Source organism: Camelus ferus, chromosome 26, assembly GCF_009834535.1.
Source record: "Camelus ferus isolate YT-003-E chromosome 26, BCGSAC_Cfer_1.0, whole genome shotgun sequence".
In the NCBI taxonomy this organism is placed as follows: domain Eukaryota; kingdom Metazoa; phylum Chordata; class Mammalia; order Artiodactyla; family Camelidae; genus Camelus; species Camelus ferus.
This window is the reverse complement of record NC_045721.1, coordinates 9,567,903-9,593,583: the sequence shown is the minus strand read 5'-3', so window position 1 is coordinate 9,593,583 and position 25,681 is coordinate 9,567,903. Positions and strand designations below refer to the sequence as shown.

Sequence of the window (25,681 nt, the reverse complement as noted above, 5' to 3'; positions counted from 1 at the left end):
TGGCTGAGCCAAGAAGAGCCTTGCTCTCACTGTCCGGCACAGGCCGATTTCTCCTGGCACTTATTCTTCCAGTCCTGTTGGGGTAGAAATGAAGCTGGAGGTACATCTACAGAATCCATTAGCGCCCCTTTGGGATAAAGCTGTCAGCAGCTTCATGTCTTGAACTTATATGAGGCATGTTGTGTCCTTGACTAAGAAATGTTGAGTTTCCCTGTGTGTCTGATAAAGTAAACATCTGTGGTGCTGAAGGCATAGTGCCAGGTACATCTGTGTCCGTAGACAATGCTGTTAAATTAAGGGTTGCCCTGGATAATGACTGACCTGCTATAGAGTTCATTTGGCATCATTCATTTGTTGTCTTGGGGCACTTTTTTTCCGAGTTTTTGATCGTGGATTTACGTCTGTCTTAAACTTTAATCTCACTATTGGTGTTCTAACTGGTTACTCTCTAAATGAGCTAAACTTTCTGTTGTCACAGAAAGCTGCATATTCCATCAGTGACAGTAAGCTCCCTGCAAGCAAGAATCATGTCTTACCTTTGAGATTTCCATAGACATAGCAAAGGCAAAACCGTGAAGTGCTTTGCTGTTTCAAATGGCTCAGATAAAACAACTGGTTGTGAGACGAGTAGGGAACTAAAGTGTTTTAAAACATCCTCTTGATTCTAGGTCCCAGTGGCACCACAGAAAAGCGTGAATTAGATATTCAGAAAGAGGTTTTTTCCATTCATTATCCATAGTTTTTTGTTTGTTTGTTTTTTCTTTTTGTTTTTTAACTTAATGAAATTTCCTAGTCTAAGAAGGTCTAAAAAGGATTCAGAACACATAGATTCCAAGCACTTGGATTTAAGAGACCTTTAGTTATACTTATAAATTCATATTGTAAGTATCTGAGTTATTTTTCCTAGTCAGTCTTTATGTTCCATCAGAGGAGAGGATATCTCTTCAGTGAAAGATGAGATAGCCTGGCAGATTTCTGAGACAATAATGCACTTCACTAGTAAGATCCTAAGAAATGTAATTCATGTCCACATGTAAATAAAATACCAGACATCTTAGTTGCTTCTAATTTGATGAACAAAATATAGTGGCTGCGAGTCTCTGTTTATTCATGGGTGATTGACAAACAGGCCTAACAGGAGTGCAGGTTTTTTTTAAAACACGTAGGAGTTTTCCTGTTGAGACACTAGGATAAGAATCTTCTAATTCTGAAATACTTACATAAAAAAATTTTCTCCCTAAACTTCTCAATTTTTATTGATATAAATATTGACATTATTTATGGTTTCCTGAAGAAAGCAAAGTAACTTAAAAATCTAGGCATTTCTCAACCTAACAATAAATTTATAGTCTCTAAAATATGCTTATTTAGAAAGATAGAAAGTACAAATAAGCTAAGAAAGTACGAGTATTTTTTCCATTTTACTTATTCCGTTATTCAGGGCTAAACCATATAGATGTAAACATTTTGAAATATATATCCTAGAAGGCATTTTTTCCTCTTCTCCATATACCTATGTGTGTTGGCTGTTTGTTTTACAGGATAAAACTAAAATTATGTGTACTTTTCCCCTGAACATCATTTTTATTGGTTGCAGGATAATACATTTTATGAATGTAGAGGGACCTTAATTTATATCTAGTAATCTTTTGTTGATAACCCCCAGATTTCTAGTGGGTTTTGTTGATAAATTATTTGACTTGCAGGTTTCTAAAGCCTTTCTTTAGAACACTACTATAAATTGTAGTTCATTTACTGAATTAACTCCTCAGGTCCTAATTGATACCTGTCACATGGCCAAGCTTCCCTGCTGGACAAATGGTACTCTAGTGTTTAAAACACAGAATCTGCTTATTATTTCCATGGAAGTCTTTGTAATCCGGTTAGCACTTGGTATACTGTTAGACATAATGGACACTCAGCAAAATCTGAATGAGTGGGAGCTGGGATTCCCTCTCTGTCCAGGTTGTCCTGGCCAGAGCAGCCAGGTAGAACAGATGGTGCTCACTTTCTGGACTGTGGGAAGAAGGTTATGGAGAGCAGACAGGGCACACTGGATAGCAAGATTCCCTCATCACCTGTGTCTTCGGCAGTTCTTAGTAATTCGGCAGTAGTAGCTTTGATAAAGAAAGTTCCTTGGAAAGAGTGTTTATCACTGGCAAAGCTGAGGGAGCAGAGGGGGAGCAAAAGATATACTGAAAAACAAACTTGACCTTAATTGAAATTTAGAAAACACCACACCCAATAGCAACAGAACATACGTTTAAGTACACACAGAACATTTATTGTGTTCTGGGCCATAAAACAAGGAATTGAAGGGCAGTTTTCTAAAAAGCTGAAGCATATGCCCATCATTTCATCCAGGTATTCCATTTCCTTACCCAAGAAGAAAGAAGACTTATGTCCATCAATACATGAATGTTCGTAGTCATTTTATTTGTAAAGGCCAAAAACTAGAAGTAACCCCCGTGTTTCATAAACAAGTGAACAAATGAACTGATGTATTCATACCACTGAAAACTACTCAGTAGTAAAAAGGAGTAGACTGTTGATAATATGCAACAACATGGATGAATCTGAATTATGCCAAAGTGAAAGAAGGCAGACAAAAAAGGATACATACTTTATGGCTCCATTTGTATAAAACTTTAGAACATACATACTAATCCATAGTGACAGAAGGCACATGAGTGATTGCCAAGGAATGAGAATAATAGGACAAGATGGAAGAGGATTAAAGGGGCATGAGATAAGGAAACTTCCGGGGGTGATGGATATGTTCATTATCTTGACTGTTGTGATGGCTTTACAGGTTTTACATATGTCAAAACCTATCATTATATGTCAGTTGTACCTCAGTACAGCTGTTTAAAATATAAATAAGGCATTCATGATTTTAGGGCTGTTTACATTATCATAATGTTTATTATACAGCTACATGCAAATGGTATGCATGACACTGTACCATGTACTGTACTAGACCAATAAAAAGGGTCTTGCTTGCTGGTTTGTACTTCTTCAAGCCAGAATCAATGGGAAGTGTTAGGATTCTAACAAATATTCTCCTTACTTCTCACGAAGGAAAACCCTTCCATAATTATATGTGGTTTACAGTTGAGCATTGATTTTTTTTTTTCCCCTTGAGCAACGTGATTTCTAATGAACTCAATCATGTATGAGCTTGATTTAGAGAAGAGGAATAGAAAATGTCGGCATGAACTTACTTGAACTCATAAAAACAGTAGAATGGTTACTACCAAGAGCTGAGGGGTAAGAGAAAAAGAGAGGAGATGTTGGTCAAAGGGTACAAAATAGTTAGAAGTTGAAGAAGTTCTGGGGAACCTAATGCACAACATTGTGACTATATTTAAAATACTGTTTTTTATATACTTGCAAGTTGCTGAGAGTTGATCTTAAATGTTCTCACCACAATAAAGAAATGGTAGTTTTGTGATTTGATAGAGGTGTTAGCTACTGCTATAGTAGTAATTTTCCAATATACATATACATATATATATATATATATATATATGTTTATTAGATCAAAAAGTACATCTTAAATAATGTTGTATGTCAACTATTATCTGAAAGCTGGAGGAGGGGGAACTGACTAAAGGTACACAAAACAGACTCAAATAAGCAAGTAGAAACAAAATCTGGTGGTGATAACTCAGTGGTTACTCCTTGCCTCCTGAATCAAGACCGTATTCCTGAGCCAATGACTTGATGCCCCGGTGAATTGATCCTCCATCCCTGTTCAGTTTTGGCTCACTTTTCTCCTAGAATACACTGTGGTCTCCCCCTCTTCATTGCCTTGGTGAATTCTTTTTTCTGCCTGTGACTTTTCCCCATCTCACCTTTTTATATCTACGTGGGAAATTCTATCCTTTAAGTTTCAACTCAGATGCCAACATGTTTACACATTTACAGCTGGAAGGATCAGAGTAATCTATGTTTTGTATTTTAAGACACATCAAAAATACATAACATTTGTACCCTAGGCCTTATAGGTCAGTGAGTTCTGCTCTGCTGTTTTGGAACTGAACAAATGCAGAGTTATGCATCTGGCTACTATTTAGATGCATTTCAATTGTTTAATAAACTTTTGCATTTATTAAAGTTATTGTAATTATCAATGCCAATGTGGGACACAATGGCCAAGACAGTCAGGAGGAAACAAAAATTTTTCAATCTTATTTTTGAACCACATTCTATGTTCATTTGATTAGTCCAGAGGAGTATTAGATTTACTGTCCTCATGACATTTTTTTTTTCCTTAAGCTAATATTTTAATTATGGACCCTCTCTTTTCCTCACATTTTTGGAACCAAGCAGTGGCTAATTGGAAATGGAGAGGTCAGTTTGTAAATTTAAATCAGCTACCAGTGATTGACTGTGATAACCCACTCAGATACTCGAGAGTTGGCTCAGTGGCACCTTAACATTAGAGCACTCATTGTGTCAGGAAAGAGCGTGAGTTAGGTAGGCGTCATGGAATATTTGAAGAAATGGGTTCTTGGGATTTCAGTTGAGCTATTCAGTTTGTCCACGCCCTTGATCTCTTCTCATGTTTATTTTTCAGGTCCGGACTCTCTTTGTCAGTGGTCTCCCTCTGGATATCAAACCTCGGGAGCTGTATCTGCTTTTCAGACCATTTAAGGTACCTGTTGTATCTTTCAGAAATTGTAAAAAAAAAAAAAAAAAAAAAAAAAAAAGACCAAAAGTGTGTGTATAAGGTTCATGGGGCTTTTTGAAGGAAGAAATGAAATGTTTGAGAAAGTACCCTATAAAGTCATGTTTTTAAAAGGCTAGTGAGTAAAGGAGATTTAACTACTCAGTTCTAATACATTCTCACTTAGGAAAGACTGAGACTGCCTTTTGTCCTCCCAGCCGCTAACCTGAAGCAGTCTCTCACTGACATGGGCATGCACCTGTTTCTGTTTTATTGCGTACAACAGCCTTAGTGTCCTCCCTGTTTGTCCTTCGCCAGTTGGGGTTGTTTTTCTGAGTACAGGTCACCGGAAAATATTATCAATTACTTACGTATCTATATTTCAAATACGATAATATAAGTTAAACCCTATTCCGAGGAGGTTCCTTTTGAGTTGAAATACTGCTGTTGATAATATTCTTTGAAGACGTAACAGGGTAAATGAACTTTTATGAACTAGACTAGGAACCTAACACCATTATGTTTTCCATAGGCAGGCTGCCCTAAGTTTCAAGCATAGTAAAACAAAATTTTAAAGAGTTGTTTGGTATGAGTGGAGGCTAATCTTTCCTGGTGCTTAGTGAAGTATTTAATGCAATTTTCTGTCCATTGTGACTATCAAGACTAAAGTACTTTAGAGATACTTAATGTTGCTGGGGTTGAAAATTTAACAAGAAATTCAACTAAATCTGGAACAACCGTGGTCTAAGGAGAAGCCTTGCAGGTTAGCCTTTGGAGGATAGGAGAAAGCTGAGACTGGGCAAAATGTGGGCTGGAGACCTTAGCCCTCAAGGAATGAACCTGGAGCTTATGATAAGTTAAGAGCTTATGTCTGAGCTGGTTATGTCAGCTGAGGACATGTCAGCAGCAATGCCTGGCCAGGGCCACACTTATGATTACATGATAGACCATCTTGAGTTCTAGTTAAAGATCCATCCTGGTAGAAGCAGGACCCCAGCCACAGAGGCAGGACATGTCGAGGGACAGTATGTAGCTTGTTAGGGAGAGTGGGGAGGATCTGGCCCTGAAAACAGCTGGGTAGGAGAGGGTAGAGGAGGGTTGAGCGGCCAGTTAAAGCAACGAAGGTTAAACAGAATCTAGCTTATGTACCAAAAAGGCACCACGTAATAGTGGACGTAACTCCATTCTGACAGCTATCTTCTTAATGGAACAATAATGATGACATTACAGAGGGAAATAAAGGTTAGACATGAGGTTAGCTGGGAGGAAATGGGAGAGAAAGAGAAGGTGTGGGGAGAGTGCCAACTTTATAGAATTTCCTGAGTTTCTTCTGCAGGGTTGCAGTTGTTTTTTTTTTTTTTTTTTTAACTATCTGTCCCTTTTGTAGGATGAGGACTTTTTAAGCTAATTGATCCTATTAATGGACAAAATAATTACGTTTTCATATGTGTATAGAGAGACTTTGCATCAAGCCCCCTATGAATTATCTCACTTAATTCTCACCACATTTCTTTAACGTGGATTGGCCTCATTTTTTTTCAAATGAGGAAAATGAAACTTGGAGCAGTTGAATAAATTCTCTTCAAGTTTATACACATAATAAATGGCAGGGCCAGGATTCAGACCCAAGCAGTTTGACTCTGCAATCCCTGTTCTGAACTGTTATGTGATACTACGTCTCTCTTTGTGACTTGAGAGGATAATATATCCCTACCAGTGATCTTTTACTTGAGTGAAATATCCATTTGTCCTTTGCCTCTAAGACCTTCAGGGTGTTTAAACCTTCAGGTTTTTCAGAGAGTGAGAACACCTTGAAAAAGGAAGAGGCAGGGCTGTGAATCATGACCTCTCTGGCCAGAAGAGCTCAAGGCCTTTGAGGTAAAATGTTTACAGTAGCTAATTGGTAACATAGTTCTCTGCTGGGAAGATAGGAGTATGAATCAATCCCAACATCCTGCCCAGAAACCCCAACGCTAAAGTCAGGACCCTGGTACATTCCTAACAACCCTCTTTTAATTAAAGTCCCCGGAGGCTGACCCTCGTCTGCAAATCTGTCTCTGTACTGATAGGTGTGGTGGTCAATCATGTCAAGTGGTGTTTTTTCCTTTCTTGTGTCAGCCATCAGTGCAAGCCACCGGCCATTGATTATTTTCAGAAATAAACAGACTTTGTTATACTTGTCCTGGGGAGCCAGGAAAGGTAAAGGGAGGGGTGGAAGGGAGTGTTTCCATCTCCCTGGAGGATGAGCTGGAGTAAAAAAAACCCAGCAGGGAATTTTTGCATCTCCCAATCAGAATACCAACATGAAAACTGACAGCTGCAGTAAATAAGCAAAAGAATTTAACAAAATTTAGCATGACTGCTTGTTTAACCTTTCCTGGCAGTTTTGAAATTTTCATTAATAAGTTCTACTAAGTATATTCTTAATGTTTTATTGTTGTTTTATAGCAAATATATGATCAAGTCATCACATACTCTGACCTTCCTCATTTAGTTCCCCCCGCCCCCTTCCCTCTTCTTGTTCTGTAAAATGAAAAGGACCTGTTGTTGTCGTAGACACCATTTTCTTACCATTGCGTAATTTCATGAAAATATATATAGAGGAAAGGAACATCAGTGCATGAATTTTGGGACTTGATTTCTCTTGGGCCCAAGTATCCAAACAGGATATACATTGTGGGTGTGTGGGTATGTAAAATTTGTTTCCCCAGTTAACTTAAGCATTTGTGAGAAGAGTTAGTCCATAGTCAAAAAGGACTCATTTTCACTTGAGCAAGATGCTTTATAATTGCTTTTTTCCCCTAGTACTTTTTTTGGTCTAAATTTTGGTTCTTTCTTTTCAGGGCTACGAGGGTTCTCTTATAAAGCTCACATCTAAGCAGGTAAGAATTTCATACTTGCACATAAATGATCACTTCCACAATAAGTTTGGATTGACTTTCTTCAGAAGGTTACTAGGGCTTGACATTCTTTTTTTTATTCCCATTAAGATTTGATTTTTTGTTGTTGCTGCTCTAAAATTAAGATGAGATCAGTTAGGAATTAGTACCTGTAAATGATTCCTAACTCTATAGTTTACAGGTAGGGTGTCTGGGACTATCCCCAAGGAAGGCAAATATAATGCATCCAGCGTAGTTATATTAAGATAGAACTGTATGTTCAAAAGAAATTATTAATTACTATCCAAATTCACTTTTATTGCCATTTCTTTCCTATTTTTTATAAACTTTAACAGGCAAACTTATCACAATCCAGTATGAGTATTTGAATGGTGAAGAATCACACTGTCTCTCAAACCCCTAATAACCACAGGCAGAATCCCAGGTTTGTAAGGGGGCACAGAAGGTGCAGAGTGGAGGCAGTAATCAATAACCCTGATGGTGCCCGCAAGTGTCTTGACGATTTTTAGATGTATGCTTTTTTTTTTTTTTAAACGGCTGAGCAGTCAGGGTGCTTACCTCTTCACTTCTCATCAGTAAGGTATTCTCTGGTTCATCAGAAATATGCTATTGCAACCATCCTTCTGGACTGAAAGATACTGAGTCCAAAGGAATTATGACCCCTCTCTCTTTAGTTGAAACAATATGGTTTACAACTAATTGAACACAAGACTTTTTTAAAGGCATCCTTTGTGATTTGAGATTAAAATGTAGGTTATATAATTTTGATCATGCAGTGAGAAGACAGGGCTTTTATCATTGTGTCATTATATTCCTTGCACTTACAGTGTACCAAAAGGTGATTCGATTCTCTTTCCATTTTAAACGATGAAGAAACTGAGGTACAGTGAATTTGATTTAGGAAAGTAGAGCCTCTCCACCCAAGTTTTCCTCTGTTCCCTTGTTCACCGCTGCTCACCTTCCAACCCCTTCTAGATTTTTTTATGATTCTCTTAATCCCCAGCTGTGCCCTTGAAGAACCACCTTCACAATCCCCTTGATTCATGTTAGAAATTTGGCTAAGCCACTGAGTCATCATTCTTCTGGGCTGGCTTTCTTATTTCTACCCATTGCCTGTGGTCATTTCTATATCTTAGCTCTTCAATTTGACATCACTTTTGACCCAGAAAAATAGGCATCCTCTGATTTGTTTTCCTTCATATTTTTTTCTCTTTCCTTAGCCCGTAGGTTTTGTCAGTTTTGACAGTCGTTCAGAAGCAGAAGCTGCAAAGAATGCTTTGAATGTAAGTACTAATGGTGTTAATTGTTGGGAATTTCCTTATGAGGTGGTAGGAAGTAATAGAACTTCTTTGGATAGGAAATCAAATGGCAGGAATATGACAGCTCAGTCTAACAGGGAGGGAGTCATTAGTTAGCCCTCTAAAAATATTTTTTGCCTTTTAGAATTGTGATTGGATGTGCTATCAAATAACACTTGGCTCTTCTCTAGCTTTACTGTAATACTCAACATACCTGCTAACATGGGTCTTACTTTAATTCAACTCAATCACGTGCAGGGTGGTGTCCAGTTTAGTTAGGCCATCATTATGCTCTCAATGGCTAAGCCTAAGCCAAGAACAGATCACAGTCTTGGCTTTCCTTATCACATGAGGTTTTTGTTTTAGGTGTGTGGATTTTTTTTTTAAAACAAGTCGTAGTCTTTATTCTGATTGATTTGAAACTTGCATATATGGCTTTCCCAAAAGACATTCTGCATTGTGATATAATAAATGATAGTCAACTCTAATTGAATAGAGATACCTGTATTTGGTTTGTAGGCATTTTGTCTGCTAATTTTTTTAGCCTTTTACTAGCTTTGTTTTAGCAAATATTTTTCCCCTTTGGTGTATTAAAAAAAATAAAACAACTTAAGGAGAACCAAGCCCAGAGAAGGTGGAAACACAGTTTAGTTCTGGAAGCCAAGGGCCGATCCTTAAGTGAGGCGTCTCAGTGAAGAGTCTGGCTGCATCCTTCTCCAGGCACTTGGCCTAAACAGCTATAAGTGATGGTTGATGAAAGCTGCCAGAAGTGTTTGGGGTGCTTCTTAAAAGGCAGATGGCCACTTGACTGGTTGCTGTGTGACTGTTGGCTTCTGTGTTGCTGGCCTTTGTGTCGCTGTGGAACCTTACAGGTGCCCTGCCAGCTGCTCTGAGTGCCTGGAGACTAAGGCTCCCCATGCTGAGGAGGGCTGTAGGAGAGACCCAGTCTAATGACTTGGAGGCCTAAGGGAAAGGGCCTCTTAAGGGGTCTGTTTACTTGGCGTGATAGTGTCATAGTGACATGGTCTTGAAAGGTTTTTAAGCTTGAGGAAAAAAAATGTGTACACTCTCAGAAGAATGGTTTGCTTGTTACTGTTGTTGGTTTTTCGTAAAAGCATACAGGAACATCTTAGGAATCCAGGAGCTCCGAACTGCTCAGAATTTTTTTGGATTTGGATAAGTGACCTTCTAGTCAGCGTAACTGCTTACTCTGTTCCTCTCCCACAGAACAAAATGTAAACCAGTTATTTACTTCAACAGTACCGACGCACAGTGTATAATTGAATATTCTGATGCAAAAAAATTATAAAACCATTTTGTATTACATAGATACAATCAGAATCCTCTCAACATAACCAAATTTTAAACTTGAAAATAAGACTGTGATTTCGATTTAGGCAGTGTTTTCTTTCATTCTAACCAGGTGGCATCTTTCTAAATGCGAAAGTATTCTGGATCCTTTAAAGCTGTTAGATGACGTTTTCACCAGGTTTTTTCCTCATTGTTTTTAATATATACAGGAATAACAGCAGTTGAAGCTTGTTCACAGAATAGGCCTTCCGTCGCCTTGCTTTGTCTCAGCTCTATGACAACACAGGTCACTGTCCCGCTGTTGGAAAAACAGTAGGCTTTAATAGTGACCTGTTTCATCTGATGAAGTTTTTTAAGAGTTTTAAAGGGCCATAAACTATTTCCTTTCCTTACTAAGCAGAGTATAGCAAACATCATTTCCCTTTTTCTCAGTGCAGAGGGTTACATCAGTACAGACAACAGGTTTGGAGCCCTGCTGTTACACGGTGATAGAGGTGCCCATCCCCATGCCAGCTGGCCCACATCGTTGTGCTCTCTTGTCCTGAAGTCTGGTTTTAGGTTCAGTTCTTGTGCTCAGCTCTTTTCACTGGCAGCAAGCTTCCGTTAGCAGCACCTTCTCCCTTAATCACTAATGCTGTTTGTTGCTCATGTGTTAATAACGTGGGAAGAACTCCAAGTGCAACAGATCCAGTTCTGTTCTATTCTGTGGACCTAAGGATAACTCTCAGTATTTACTTGTGGAGTATTAAACCTGAGCTCCCTTGTGCTCAGAGGTTGCCTCTGATTTTAGAGCATTTATTAAGCTCCTGGTTGATCTCTTTCTCTATTTTAAAATTTTATATGAAAGTATTAGGTTTTTGTACCTTAGAACTGTCCTACTGTTATAGTTAAGGAAACTGAGACTAGAGAGGATGGATGGCTCAACCAGGAAGTGTAGGTTTAAACCTACAACTAGACACTCCTGTGTCTTAGTCCTGTCTACTTTATACCATCTTGCTGCTTGCTGGGTCCATGGAATGTTGCTGCATTTTTCCTGGTGGCAGTGACAGACTATTTAATTCACATTGTCCAGGACAAATGGTCATTACAAAGTTTGGTACGTGACCACGGAGCCAGGGTTTCTTCTCTCTGTAGAGAAAATGGGCCGATTCGGGATGCTGTACTTAATCATGAAGCTGACACATCTTCCCCACGACCCAACACATTTTGCTCTTTCAGGATCATTTTTTCTAATTGGTGAATTAAAAACATACGATGCTCATAGCTATTAAAAAATTTTCTCCTCTCATGTCATTCATCCAGACTTCTCTTAAAAGCTCTTCCTCGCATTCCTTTGGGGGAAAGTTCCATGTTGTAATATTTTGTTTCATTCTACTATTAAGAAACTTAAGCCTCAGTTCATTAAGTCCCTCCGTATAGAACAGCTTACAGTGTTCTGAACCACTTGTCCATGTTTAGAGCTTTCCTTCTTGTTATTTCTGTCTTGATTAATGTTTAGTTCAGTTATTAGTATTAATAGTCTTCCCAAAATGACTTTAAATGATTTTTCAATCCATTTTCTTCCATTTTTGGATTATGCTTTAGTCGATTTGATAATTTTATGGAAAAACATGCTCAGATTGAATTAAGTGGTAACACAACTTTTATCAGGGGGTTAGTCAAATCTTCTAAAGTAAATTCAGTATATTTTGTTCTTGTAGCAAAAACTCGCAAACTAAGCCAAATTAAGCTAAAAATAACCCAAACCCAGACTTACTTTCAGGTTATCTATGGCCCCATTAATCCACATGATTAGAAACTCCATCCATTCTTTAACCCAATAGCAAAATATCTGACCTGTCCTTTATCCTTCACACACGTTTGTAGTTTCTGTACCAGCTTTCTGTTCAATTTTCCATGCTAATGGAAGGGGGAGCTGATAATCCAAATTATCAAATTATTTTTAGGATTCGTTTATCATTTTGGAATGAAAATCAAATACATTGACAGTGAGAGTTATAACCTAGCAGAATTTTGATAAGTAGAAATTTTAAGAAGAAACATAGGAAGCAAAGCAGGCCTAGGGATGAGGACCCTGAGCAGAGGTGGGAATAAACCATCTCTGGCTATTCCTACCAACTGTGAAGACCCCCATATTGCCATTGTTGTGTAGCTGAAATTGTGTTTTCATAAATAAGAATAATTTGTAGTGAATACTTAAGATCCACAGGCCTGTCCTGGTCCTGCTTGTGTAAAGTTGCATAACAGGCATTGTCTTCTGTTGGTGTCTTACTTTGGTGGGATTTGTTCATCTAAAGAACTTTAGAAGGTTGTGTGTGGCCTCTTGAGTATATGTGCCAGTTTGTTTGATAACCCTCGTCCTCTAATTTTAAATAGTTGTTATTGGCCTAGGTTTTATCATAGGCTTTATTATACGTTATTTTATTGGAACTAGAGAAATCTCATGCAATCAAACTGTGTATATTACTATAAATTGCCTTCACAGCTAAACATTACTTAGCCTAGTACAATAATTTGCTATATTCACAATCTAGACTCACCGATCTAAGTGATCTCTAATTATCATTGCACCCCAAGTCTATTGGGTCCTTTTAAAAATAGCTTTATTGAGATTTAACTTACATACCATATAATTCACCCACTTAAGGTGTACAGTTCAATGGTTTTTGATGTTACATTATTTTTTAATTATAAAATATAACAAAATTTGACACTTTAATGATTTTTAAGTGTACAATTCAGTGTTAATATTTACCATGTTGTACAACTATCATGACTGTTTCCAAAATTTTTTCATCACCCCAAACAGAAACTTGAATCATTAAGCAATACTTCCTCACTTCTCCTTTCCTCTAGTCCCTGGTAACCTCTAATCTGTTTTCTGTCTCTGTTAATTTGCCTATTTTAAATATTGAAATATTTGTCCTTTGGGGTCTGGTTTCTTTCACTTAACATAATGTTTTTTATGATTAATCCATGTTGAAGCAGGTATCAGAACACCATTCGTTTTTATAGCTGAATAATATTTCATTGAATGGGTATGCCGTATTTTGTTTATCCATTCATCTGTTTATGGACACCTGGGTTGTTTCCACCTTTTGGCTATTGAGAACAGTGCTGCTATGAACACTAGTATACAAGTATCTGTTTGAGTCTCTGTTTTCCAGTTCCTTTGGGTATATACTTAGGAGTGGGATTGCTGAGTCATGTGGTGTTTATATTTTTAGCTTTCTGAGGAACCTCTAAACTTTGCTATATTGACTGTACCATTTTACATTCCCACAAGCAATGTATGATGGTTTCAGTTTTTCCTGTTCTCATACTTGTTATTTTCTGTTTTTTAAAGTTACAGCTGTCCTAGTAGATGTGAAGTGGTCATTGGTTTCTTGATAAATACTTATTGACTAATTTCAGTAGTAGATTTGGGTTCTTTTGGAATCCCACATGACTTAAAATAGTGTTTCTGAATGGAGATTAGTAACATTTCTTTTCTGTGATGGCCATTTCTAATTAATGGAACAGTGTTACTCTTAAATAGTGTATCTGTTAATGAAAGAAGAGAGGCAAAACCCCAACCCTTGGATGATTCATTTAATAAGATAAGACTTGGATTTTGTATTCTTTTATATACAGTTTGCAAAACATGAAGGAAAGGTGTTTTCTTAAGGTCTAAACAGACTTTGTATTAAAGAGATAAAAGCAGAAAGGTGGCAGTTAATAGGTGGAAAATGAAGAGAAATGGAGGATATACAGTATTATTTATTGGTTATTGAAGAAATTTATTCAATAGTGTGTGTGGTAAAAAGAAATTTTAGAAAAATCTTTAATAACTTTAAGAAAGCGTGTTGATAAGGTATTTGATAATTTCACACGTTGAAAGAAACAAGTGATGTAATCAGGAAAACTTAAAAATTTTCTCCAGCTCCATAAATTTCTGGGTTTGAAACAAACACTATAGTTATTTTTATCACAAAGATTCCAGCATAATTTCAGTTTTGTTGAATAGCTTGAGCTCTCCAACTGCTGAGTTTTTAAACACTTGTATATAATTAATTCATTATTCCTATACCATGTTTCTCATCTGTGAAATAGTATTATTCATTTCCAAAAGTGTTAAAGGGAAATCAAGCAAAAAGACTTACAAATGCTCTACATGTGAACTACACCATAAATATACTTTCTTAGTCAAAAGACATAGCTGTAAAGTGCTGGTACAACTCTTGAGTAGAGAGGGATACCAGGGCACTGGAGACAGGTACTAGCCACGCAACAATGGTTTGGCTTTAGTCTAAAAGAAGTCTGGACGACAGTGTCTGTTTCCTGTATCAGAGGTTTTCCTGACAGTTTGCGAAAGTTAGGACTTTTGATCTTAATATTTGTACAGCTTGTGAGTTAGGTGAATTATTTCCACTAAACAAAACTTTTCACATACACAAGCATCCAGATGGCCTATCTCCGCTCCCCTCTCACCAGGCACCATGTCAATATGTTTCTTATCAGTTTCAAAAATTTCTCCCTAAATTTCTCTTAGCCTGTTGCTCAGAGTGGTTGAAGAGGCCCAATTAGTGTGATCCCAGCTGGGACTTTTGGATGGGAAATATGCAGGGCTGCCAGATGAGATCATGGGTCTGATCTGGTGTTTATCTGTTAAATCTGTTTATAACTGCTTACTCTTGACTTGCAGTTTTAAAGCAGCCATTTGACGTCACTGGGCTGGGGGCTATGCCTCTGCCAGTCCAGAGCCGCCATGGTGCCGTTGTTGGACTCTTCTCTTTTTTTCAACCACTGCATGCTCTGTGGGGCTTGACAGTCCAGTTAGCCCCCTAAAAGAAATTTGAAATAGGCCCTTTTTGCAGGAGCAGTAGAGGAGTGGGTGTAGGGGCTGTGCTCTGCTCTTTCTTGCAATTTTGGATCGTTATAATGGTGCAGCACATAAAATAAAAGTTGTCTTGTTCTGAAAGAGCAAATGAAGATGAATGTCAGGAATTTGCTAAATTACCAGTCTTCGCCTGAAGAAAAGTAGGTTATTTAAATCTCCTGAGCATTCACATAGGAAAGTGGAAAATAAAATGCTAGGAAGGAAATCCTAAGGAAATTTGAAGAAGGAAAAGTAGCCGGAAGTGTTAGCTTCATCCTTTCCCCAAGGAAATAGGCAGGAAGAACCACAGGTTCTCATTTATAAACCAATGTGTACTCCAGTGACAAGTATATGTGGAAATCTCAAGTTCACCCAGCTCTTCTCTCAGTAAAATAGTTCATCAAATTTTACATGGCTGTGTGAAACTGCCCTCAGACTTAGCACTGCGGCCTTTTTTGAGGATCTACTTGTTTAAACTTATCTAGACTCTTAAAAATGCTATCTTGTATTGACCTTGCCCCTCTCCGTGGTTCTTCAGGTATTTCAGAAATGCTGAGAATCTCTGCCCCTGTTGTAAATGAAAGTAGAAAATACTTAGTGTTTGTGGAACATGTAGTGCAAAGAATGAGTTATTTGCTAGGATCTTTTTTGCTAAGGAAGCCAAGCTAGTTTTAGAACCAAAGGTCTTGACTCTCTAGGCCATCTGCATTAGTGATCATTCTTCAGTGCAGCACATTTTGGTGATTTAAATCACTGTCTTTGCTGTAAAATCACTCTTTTGGTTTTTAGTGAATGATCATACCGTCATAATGACAAGGGGCTACAGACCTCCCTCACACGCTGGCTTAATGTTTCTGATTGTGGACCAAGCTGAAATCCTTTGTCTTACTCTGTAATTGGAACGCACTGGAACATTTTAAAGCTTTGGGGAGTGGGGTAGGACTTAACTCTCTTCGAGTGATATTGGGTATTTTGACAGGACAATTGTCAATTATAATCTTACTTCCTTACACACATACACAGCATGAAGTATTTTCTTTCTATAATTAAATGCAAACTTTTATTGCTGTTTCAATAGACTTTAATGATTATTACATGGAAACACAAAATTTAAATGAGAGAACCACAAACAGTCCAGGGTTTTTTTTAATACATGTAAAAATAAGTAGAGGAGAGGAAATAGAGTACTTCTAGAATATGAAATGTTTATCTAATACATTATAAACGTGAGAATAGGAGGAATAAGAAAACAATTCCAGTGAACATTAGACTGACTAATCTAGAATCTTAAAAATAATAAAATCTGTCTTAAAAGGCTAATATATATAGAAAAATCATGAAATATATTTTTAAGACTAAAAATATCTTTTAAAAATGTACTGGTAAGTTTCAGTAGAAAGCAATTTGAAAAACTAAGTGGTGGTACATTACATGAAAGGATGTAAGTTTTAATTTTCTAATCATTGTGGGCAAGTTAATTTTAAAGATTAATGTTTTAAAAGATCCAAGTAATTTCCCCAGAAAATGCAGTTGGGTAGAAAATTTCTAGTGTAAATTGGTAACCAGTGATTCTCTTGTATTTTCAACCATTTAAATCCATTTTATTCTTTATTTGTCTAACACAAGATATCACCCAAAAGTGAATGGGTGAATAAACACAGAGAGTAAATTTTTTTTTTTTTAAAAGGTAAATTTGGAAATGTATGATGGGAAATGAAAGTAAGTTTAGATGGAAAGGAATTTGCGTCACGTTCTCAAGCAGAAAGTTATTTTATAACAAAAGAGCAAAAACAGGCAAAATATAAAAGTCCTGTTTCTACACTTTAAAAAATAGGAGTAAAAAGTAGAGTCTACACATGATTACAGTATAATTTTTCATAGAATTTTGGCATTCATTTTGAATACAAGGCAGGAAAGGCTGTTAAAGGTTACAGGCCATAGATACATCTCAATAAGAAAAGCAAACAACTAGGTTATGAAAGAGAATCTGGCTATTTTACACGTCTTAGAATGCTAAATAAATTACTGACAAAACAAATGGAGGAAAGTCTTTTAGGCTTAGAAAAGTCCTAGGTAACTATAGTAAGAAGATGTTAATTTTTGCCAACACTTCACTGTATCTTCTTGTTTTATCTGTAGGGATATTCACCAAATTTCTACAAACATACTTAACACAATCCTAATAATGAATTTTAATTCACTGATATTAAAAATACACAGTATTTGATATATTAGGGTGGTTTTATGTATTTGTGCATAACATTAAGTGTGTATCTATGTAAAGGTACTAAATCTCTAAATTGAGACTGAGAGGAAAGCAAGGAAAGTGTGTCTTCTTGGTTACCAGTCACCATGTCTGGGCAGCTTTCTGGTCAGAGGCAGTGTAATAAAGGTGTCAGGCTGACCTGGCTCAAATCCAGGTTCTACCACCTACCAATTCGAGGTTGGTCTCGGAGCCTAACATTTCCTTCTGTTAATGCTCTGTTCACAGTGCCTATCACAGAAAGTAAGAGGATCAAATTAAATGAGATTGGTATTTTTAAAGCCATTAACACTGAATAAATGGTAAAAATTCTGATATTGATGGTGGTGGTGATGACTTTCACAAAGGACTGGTTTTCATTCCTTAAGCCCCCTTTCTACAGACTGATTTTTGAAATAATTTCTATGGAATCCCAAATTCTGCTTGGTTCGGAGTATTTCTAACCATTGATTTGTATTATAAGATGATAAATGGTTACTTGATTGATCAGTCCTTCCTGGGAGCTTCTCAGGGAAACAATAGCCATGTTGTCCTTAATATTCTCAGGCCTTCCTTCAAAGTCCTGTGAGCCCAGCAAGCACACTCACATCTCCCTTGTATTCTATTCTATCCAGCTAATCATGCACATGTCTTTCTCCATTTCGGGTTCCAGTTGAATCTATTTAAAACCAAAGACCCCCACATCAGTTCCATATAAACTGATTTATTTAACAGCCAGTGAGATTCTTTAAAGGTTTTTTTTTTGTCTAGACAAGCCTTTTAGAGAGGGAGAAATCCAGCCTCTGCCTGCTCAGATCACCAGTAAGTGGCCTTGAGGTGATGCATTAGGGTGGAGGAAGAGTGCTGATTAAAGTTGCTCAGAGGTGAGATCCGTTTTGACTCACTTTATTTTGGCTCCCTGTGCAGCAAAGGAAGTACTTTGCAGTGAACTTCCGAAGTTCGGCCTTCACTGTTTACATTCTTTTCAACTAACTCTTGCCTAAGCCTCAAATTCTTGGTTGCAGAGAGCTTGCAAGCCATTTGATGGTCTGTGCTAGAGTTTTTTAAAAGCAGATTTAAGGAGCAGATGCTAACCTCCTTTTTTATTTCTATATTTTTGCTGCCTTCGTCAGAACAGATTTCCTGCCCATGGATTGATTTATCTGTAGTGGTATTAATAAGTGACTTTGAGGACCAAATAAATAACTTGTTTACATAGATGGCAGTCATTTTTGTCCTTGGTAAAGTTGAGGATATATCATCATTGACTTTAAAAAAATACTTTAATTTTCAAATGTAATACAGCCTTTACTTTCTGAGGACTTTTCATTATCCTTATGAGTAGCTTGAAAATCGATAACTAGGATGTACATGGTTTCGCTTCCTTTAACTTCGTTAAGATTACCCTAAATTTGGTTATGCACACACAGTGTGGGAGAGTCTCCTGGACCTTGTTGGGGTGAGGGATGTTCATTGCTAGAAAACTGGAAAGCAGGAATGGCGCTGTAAAAATATACTTGGAGATCTGTTGTGGGCTGGGTCTGATCTTTAAATGGAAGTCTTTTCAAAATGGTTTTGGAAGGTTTAGACAACTGTCTTTTTTCAGTGTAGAGTTTGTTTATATCAGCACTGTTCTCCCCGGCTCCCCCCTTTTTTCTTCTACACCAGCCGCTATTAAAGACTCAAAGTAAACTCTGCAGATAGATCCTTAGAACATATACAGAAAGTTAAGATGAATGCTCATATAACCTAATAAGGCGTCAGGTGAACATAAGAGTGTGTTAAATGCATTCTTTGCCTGCTTCTACCTCACAGGTAGGACTTATTTCTTCATATGCCTTGTTCTACATAGACACAGAAATACTTGGGTTTTATCATTCTGAGACTGTTTATATTGTAAGTGTTAATCATTCAACATATCTCAAAGTTCAGAAATTATTTTCAAACACACACACACATATCCACTGTCTTATTTTTCCTGGCATGCACCTAATATGTATTGGATGCAGAAGCAGATTGATTTCCTTTTCAATAATTAGTAGATTAGTATGCAATTAATATGATTATCCTTGTCTTTGAAGGGCTGACACCATCCTTGAAACTCCAGTCTCAACATTAGTAACTCTTTTTTATCTTTAAAGGACCAGGTCGTCTATTAATGATACACTGGGTGTATAATTAGTAAGCATTTAGAAACTTATCCCTTCCCAGTTTAACCCTGGGTTTTAGGATTTGTGCAAGCTGTATGAGCTCATGTGTGGCCTTAAGGAAAGTGATGCCCTCAATTTGCCATCACTAGGAAAAGAGGTTTAAGATATTTTTAAAGTTATAATTAGTATGGATTTGCACATAAACACTCTTGCTTTTTCATCAGATGTGACCAAAGATGTACATTTTCTAAACTAGCTGGTTTAGTAATATAGACAGTGGCTAAGAATAAGGTTGTGATTTCTTTTGCTTTATTGTTTAGTTTTCTGTTTTCTTTGGTGCCAGACTTGTTGATGCAAGCGTGTGATCTGGGCTTCCCAGAGATGAACCACATAACCTAGAAATGATTTACATTAACAGAGCATGGTTTGTCCCTTACATTTCTTTAGGCTGTCTCCTGAATCTCTGAAATTTTTGCCATGACAGCCGTTAAAGTCTGTGGACAAGTACGGGGAAGCACTTTGTTGAGGCATACTCTCTTTATTAATTTCCCAAATAAGTTAACCATCAAAATCCTGAGGTTTCTCACATTAAGCAGATGCGGACCATCAAAAGTTTGTAGGTTTGCCCCATATCACCTCAAGGTCTTTTCAGTCAAAAACTTAAAAGCCATTTCCTAGGATCCACTTTCTTTTAAGCTTTCATTGTGAGGTTCTTTGAGTGCCTTCATTCAGCAGATAGCAGGAGTAAAAGGCGGTCATTCAGCTGTCACCTTGTCCCTCAGGGGAAAGGAGATGCTCCCAGTTAGTCACTGTCCCGACAGTGAGATAGGAGGAAAGAGGCATGAGGACTATCCTGCAAAAGGGACTGTTTGCAGCATAAGCCACATTTGACATTTGTGTGTTAGGGAGTCCAAGAGTTGCCTTTGACCCTACCAGAACAGTTGACCCCTGTTTACCTTCAGAGTCCTCAGAGTGAAAGTGTTAACGTCAGGATTCCTGAGTGAAAGAAAATCTGCACTCTGGACTATGTTTCTTTCCATGTAATATCTATTTCAAAGTGTCGCTGAAAAATACTGCTCTAGTGGGTAACTAACTGTGCTTGAAGTGGAGACGTCTCCTTCCTAACATTGTCAGGGCCCAGGTCTCTCAATCATCCTTTCAGGACAGTTTGAGAACATAGTGGCAGAAGTTCAAACAATCATGCCCTCTCACTCAACCTCTTGGAAAATAAACTCCATTTGACTCTGATTCTGTTGACATGTTAAAGATTGAGTTTATAGCTTCTTCAAAGGCGCTGTCATGACTTTATAGTCGTCCTATACAAAGCAGATTCTCCTAGGGCATGGTTATGTACACAGGGGGCGGCTGCCTAACAAAAAGTGTGCTTTAGTGGAAAAGAAATAAATTTTGCTGGAGTGAATGGTCGGGTCAAATGGAGACCCAGATTCCTCCAAAAGTATTTTTACCTAATTCTCCTACATAGTAGATCTAGTCCCTGGAGTTACCAGCCAGTCTCCCAAGAGCTACTCAGGCTGTGAGAACCAACAGCAGTGGGCAAGAGAAGCAGGACTCACATCCATCCTCTGCTGGGGAGATGCAACCAGGTGGAATGCAAGAATTGTCTGAACCTGTACAGTACCAGCCACTCACACAGCAGTTCAGGTATCCCGCTTCTTGCAGTTGAGGGCAATCTCATCCTTCTCTTTTACAAGTGGTAGAAGCACCTTTCCAGAAAGTCCAAAGGGAAAGAAACCCCTGTTAGCCCATGTTAGGAGGAACAGCTCTTTAGCTATGAGTACTGGGCCACAGGAGTGTTTCATAGGCCAGACATTGATCTAACCATTGACAAGAAAGAAGAACTCATTTTTTCCTACAATCAACGCTGTGAAGTATGGGCTGTTATCATTCCCAGTTGATAGATGAGAAAACTGAGGTGCAGAAAAAGGTTAAATAACATACCCAAGATTAATAGTGGAGGTAGATTTTGAATGCACCCAGGCAGACTTCAGAGCCCACAGAAATGCCACATTTTAAGCCTCTTTTTTCAGGTGAGGGGGTTTCTACCCAAAATTTGTTGTGACCTTGAGGTGGGGTATCTACTTTATAACTGTCGCTGTAATTAACTACAACTGATGGTGCTTCTGGAGAACCTGTTTTTTGCTTCCTTCACCAGTAAGTGGAAGGGGATCCACCAAGACCATCTTCTATATTTTTTCTAGTCCTTTTGGATTTGGGGGGCAGAAATGAAGTTTTCCTCATTTTTTTTGTTGCGGCAGATATAGCCTTACCTTAACCACTTTGTAGGTTTCCCCATAAGAGTCTGGCTTAGTGATGAGAGGATGTTAAATCGAGTTCCTGCGATTTGTTCACATGAATAAAAGTGAAGCCAGTGATAAACTGTATTTTACAAAGTGGCCTAGATGCTAGGAAATATAAAAATTCTTTTATTCTAGACCCAGGATGGCTAGTGAGGGATGATAATGGGTTTCTCTGTCATGGCCAAGCTGATCCCATTATAACACTCAGAGACATGAGCTTGTCCCAGAATATTATCAAGGGACTTACATAGGCTTGAAATCAAGGATAAACCTCTGGAGACAGTCTAGGCTGGACATAGACATGTATTCCTTTCTGTTGCTAAAACTTTCAAAGCAAGATTAAATTTCATTGTTTTATGGAACATCTGGTTTAGAAACAAAATTCTACAGATTTTCTTAAGTCAAGAGGTTAAAGACAAGACAGGAATATTAGATATCGAGAAACCAAATGCTTACTGGAGGGCTTAAATTAGTCAGTGGAGCAAGGAATTGTACCTGGACTCATAGCCCAGCTCCAATCTGCATGGCCGCATATACCCACGGAGAGCCCTTGGAAAGGGATCTCTGGGATCTCTTTCTTAAAGTATAATCTGAATAAAGTATAATACCAATGGAGAGGGACACATTCTTTCCAAATGACTCTGCTTAGGCAAGGAGGACAGTGAGTAGTAAATCAGACTATTCAAAGGTAAGTCCAAGGCAAGCACTTTGAGGTAGTTGGATTAAGAAAAAGAACAAGGCGTAATTGGTCTGATAGTTTCTCAACGGGCAGTGACCCAGCAGCACAGGCTGTTGTATTAACAGTCCTAATGTTTCTGCAAGCAATGCCCTTATTTAGGAAAAGTATGAAATATGGTTTACATCTGATGGATTCTTCTCCTCACTTACTCATTCTCTGTTGGAGCTCATATCTACCTAAATTTCAGCACAGTGGGAACCAAGTAACAACCTCCATTATTACCTGAAAATAATGTAGTCTTTGTAACGTCGGGAACTTCACAGAACTGCAGTGTATACGCAGGGACACAAGAGGAATCAGAAAATTCTGATCTGCATTCTACCAATAGTTAACTGGGAGTTTAGGCAGTTCACTTGACTTTTCTGAATCTTCATTTCTTCTGTGTTGAGAAGGCTATTGCACTTTGAATGAAACAGTTCTTATATTGTATGGGACTGTCCTGCTTATTGTGGGATGTTAACATCTTTGTTACCTGTTGCCCACTGAATGCCATGTAACAGCTCAAAAGCACCCTCATACGTTTCCAAATATCCCTGAGACGTGTGCAGGATAGTGGGGTTGGGGGACAGGTGCAGTGAAGAGCACTACCCGTGGTTCACAACTACTAGGTTAGGAGGTCCCCATAAGTCAGTACTAAATTCTGTGAATTTTATACTTTATGTATTCAGTGCTTAGCATCAGAGAACCTAACCCACTTCTCCACTAGCTCCCCGCTTCTGTGATCTTTACTCACAGATAGTGTTGTGTTTTTTAAAATGTTTGGGCATCACAAGTTTTCACTTGCAGTATGGTGACATTTTATAAATGGTAGAAAATTTCTACTCATTCATTTTCAGAAACAATATTGAGTTGGGAGAAAACTTTGAAATTGTGCCATTGATATTTTTCGCCCCATTTTCTCTCCCCTAGTCATTTTCTCTGTATGTATAGCACGCAGCTCTTCCTTTAACTTCCTCCACACTGTTGTCTCTGCGTGAGCCCCATCCACTCCATGATAACAGGCTACTGGGATGTGTATCTCTGTATGACCTGTCATTGAGCCACTTTAAAGCTCCAGATGAATGTAACAATTGTTTTCAGAATCTTGGGGAAACTTTTGCATAAATCTTGCCTAGAATCTGTTTCTACTCCAACTGAATGTGTTATGCGGCCTTTAGAAGAAAAGGCTGAAAGTACTTAGAAAACTGTAAATATATTTTGGTCCCCTGAGACCTCCAAATATCTCTAAAGTATGTATTTACTTCCTAGTTTCTGATAAAGGTGAGATGCCTATCAATTTTCAGAAAACAGTTTGTATTTCTTACTTTTTTTTAACTTCTAAAAGGCTAAATTCTTTCAGCTTCATTCCCTTTTATATGTTGAAAGATTTGTGGTTCCCTAGGTTATTTCTTTTCCTTGTGACCAAAGTGCTCTTTGGAAATAGAAGGCTTTTATTCTTAACCCTCTTTACAAGATGTTTTAAAATATTACAGCATAGAGAAATGCAAATCGAAACCACGTTGAAACACCACTCCACACCGACTAGGATAGCTAAAATAAGATAGGGAATGACAAGTGTTGGTGAGGATGTGAAAACATTGGGATCTGCATACATTGGTGATGGGTTTGAAATGGTATGGCTACTTTGGAAAACAGTTTCACAGTTCCTCAAAAAAGTTAACGTAGTTATTATATGACCCAGCAGTTCTCCTGGAGAATTGAAAATAGATATCTACCCAAAAACTTGTATACAAGTGTTCATAACCGGAAAAAGTGGCAACCACCCAATGTTCATCAGCTGATGAAAGGATAAACAAAATGTGGTGTGTTTGTACAATAGAATAGTATTCAGCAATAAACGATGGGTGAACCTTGAAAGCATTATTCTGGTTAAAAGAGGCCAGTCACAAAAGACCAGGTGTTGCATGATTCTATTTATAAGAACTATCCAGAATGAATAGACACATTCTGAGACTAAAAGGAGATTAGTGGTCAGGGGAGGGGAGTGAGTGAAGATGAGAGAGGAATGGGGAGTGAGTGCTGGTGGGTACAGTTTTCTTTTGGGGTGATGAAAATGTTCTAAAGCTGTATTAGTAGTGATGGTTGCACAACTCTGTGACTATGCTTTAAAAAATCATTGAATTTTATGCAGAAGGGTGAATTTTATAGTGTGTGAATTATTTTTAATAATAGTTTTATGAAATATATAATGACATGATATTCCAGAAACTGTAAAAAATAAGAACATTGAATTTTCAGTTGTCAACATTAAATAAATTAAATAGAAAGTTAAGTCATAAATAAAATAGGCCTCAATGTTTGATCATTTAGCAAGAAAGGACTCAAATACATTTTTGTGGTTGAATGAAAAATCTTTCGTATGCAGTATAATTAAGCCACCTCCAACCTCTGAATATTTTGCCCATTGCTTCCCCCACATACTGTTATGACTGGAAATCTTGTGAGTACAGTGTGTACAAGAATAGGTACTAAGAATCATTCTCATTTATTTATTAGCTTGTTCTAGTCAGCAGTAGGGGAAGGAATGATTTATTTATTAGCTTGTTCTGGTCAGCTGTAGTAGAGGGAAGTGGTGTTGGAGCACTGAGTTTCTTAACGAAGAAGCCATCTTGGTTTCTTGGTTGCTGAGTAACTGGGAAGTTGTTTACTAAAGCTGAGCCAAGTCACGATCTCAGTGAATTGAATATAAATGCTTTACAAAACTCCCATGTCATCAGCAGAGTCATTCCTGAGAACTGATTTAGTTCTTCCTTCCCCATGGATCTTGTTTTTTGTACACTTGTTTACAGAAACTAGCAGTGTTGGTTCCGCTTTTCTGTTTAATGCTTGATAATTCTGATAATTTAGAAGGAAATTACTTTACGCCCCTCTCCCAATCCCACTAAACTATCTCATTTCTTCTGTTTATTGTAGGATAATAGTCACTACCTTCAAAAAGAAATAAAAATATAAGTAGTCATAACTCAGCTCAGTGATAAGAAAGGTCAGTGGGCACCAGGTGTATTATCTACCACCTAGTAGATCTCTTAGGTTTGGTGGTTTTGAAGCAGCCTGGAGATTTACTGGGGTCTCTCCTTGGGTAAACCTGAAGAGGCCACTCCAGCCCTCAAAGGATCTGGGGTTTAGTACTAGAAACCAAAATAAGGAGGGTGGTGTGGAGCAGGGAGATAAGATCCAGGCCTTGAGATTCTAT

General features: G+C 37.8%; 1 protein-coding gene across 6 annotated transcripts in view; it reads left to right on the top strand.

Moving 5' to 3' along the window:
* RBPMS (RNA binding protein, mRNA processing factor) overlaps positions 1-25,681 on the top strand; it is a 157,449-nt gene that overhangs the window by 62,506 nt on the left and 69,262 nt on the right. For all 6 annotated transcript variants that reach the window (XM_032468703.1, XM_032468698.1, XM_032468699.1 and 3 more), the window contains exons 2-4: positions 4,583-4,660; positions 7,516-7,554; positions 8,793-8,855. In XM_032468703.1, the coding sequence (XP_032324594.1) occupies positions 4,583-4,660; positions 7,516-7,554; positions 8,793-8,855 (180 nt within the window). The remainder of the gene's footprint in view (positions 1-4,582; positions 4,661-7,515; positions 7,555-8,792; positions 8,856-25,681) is intronic.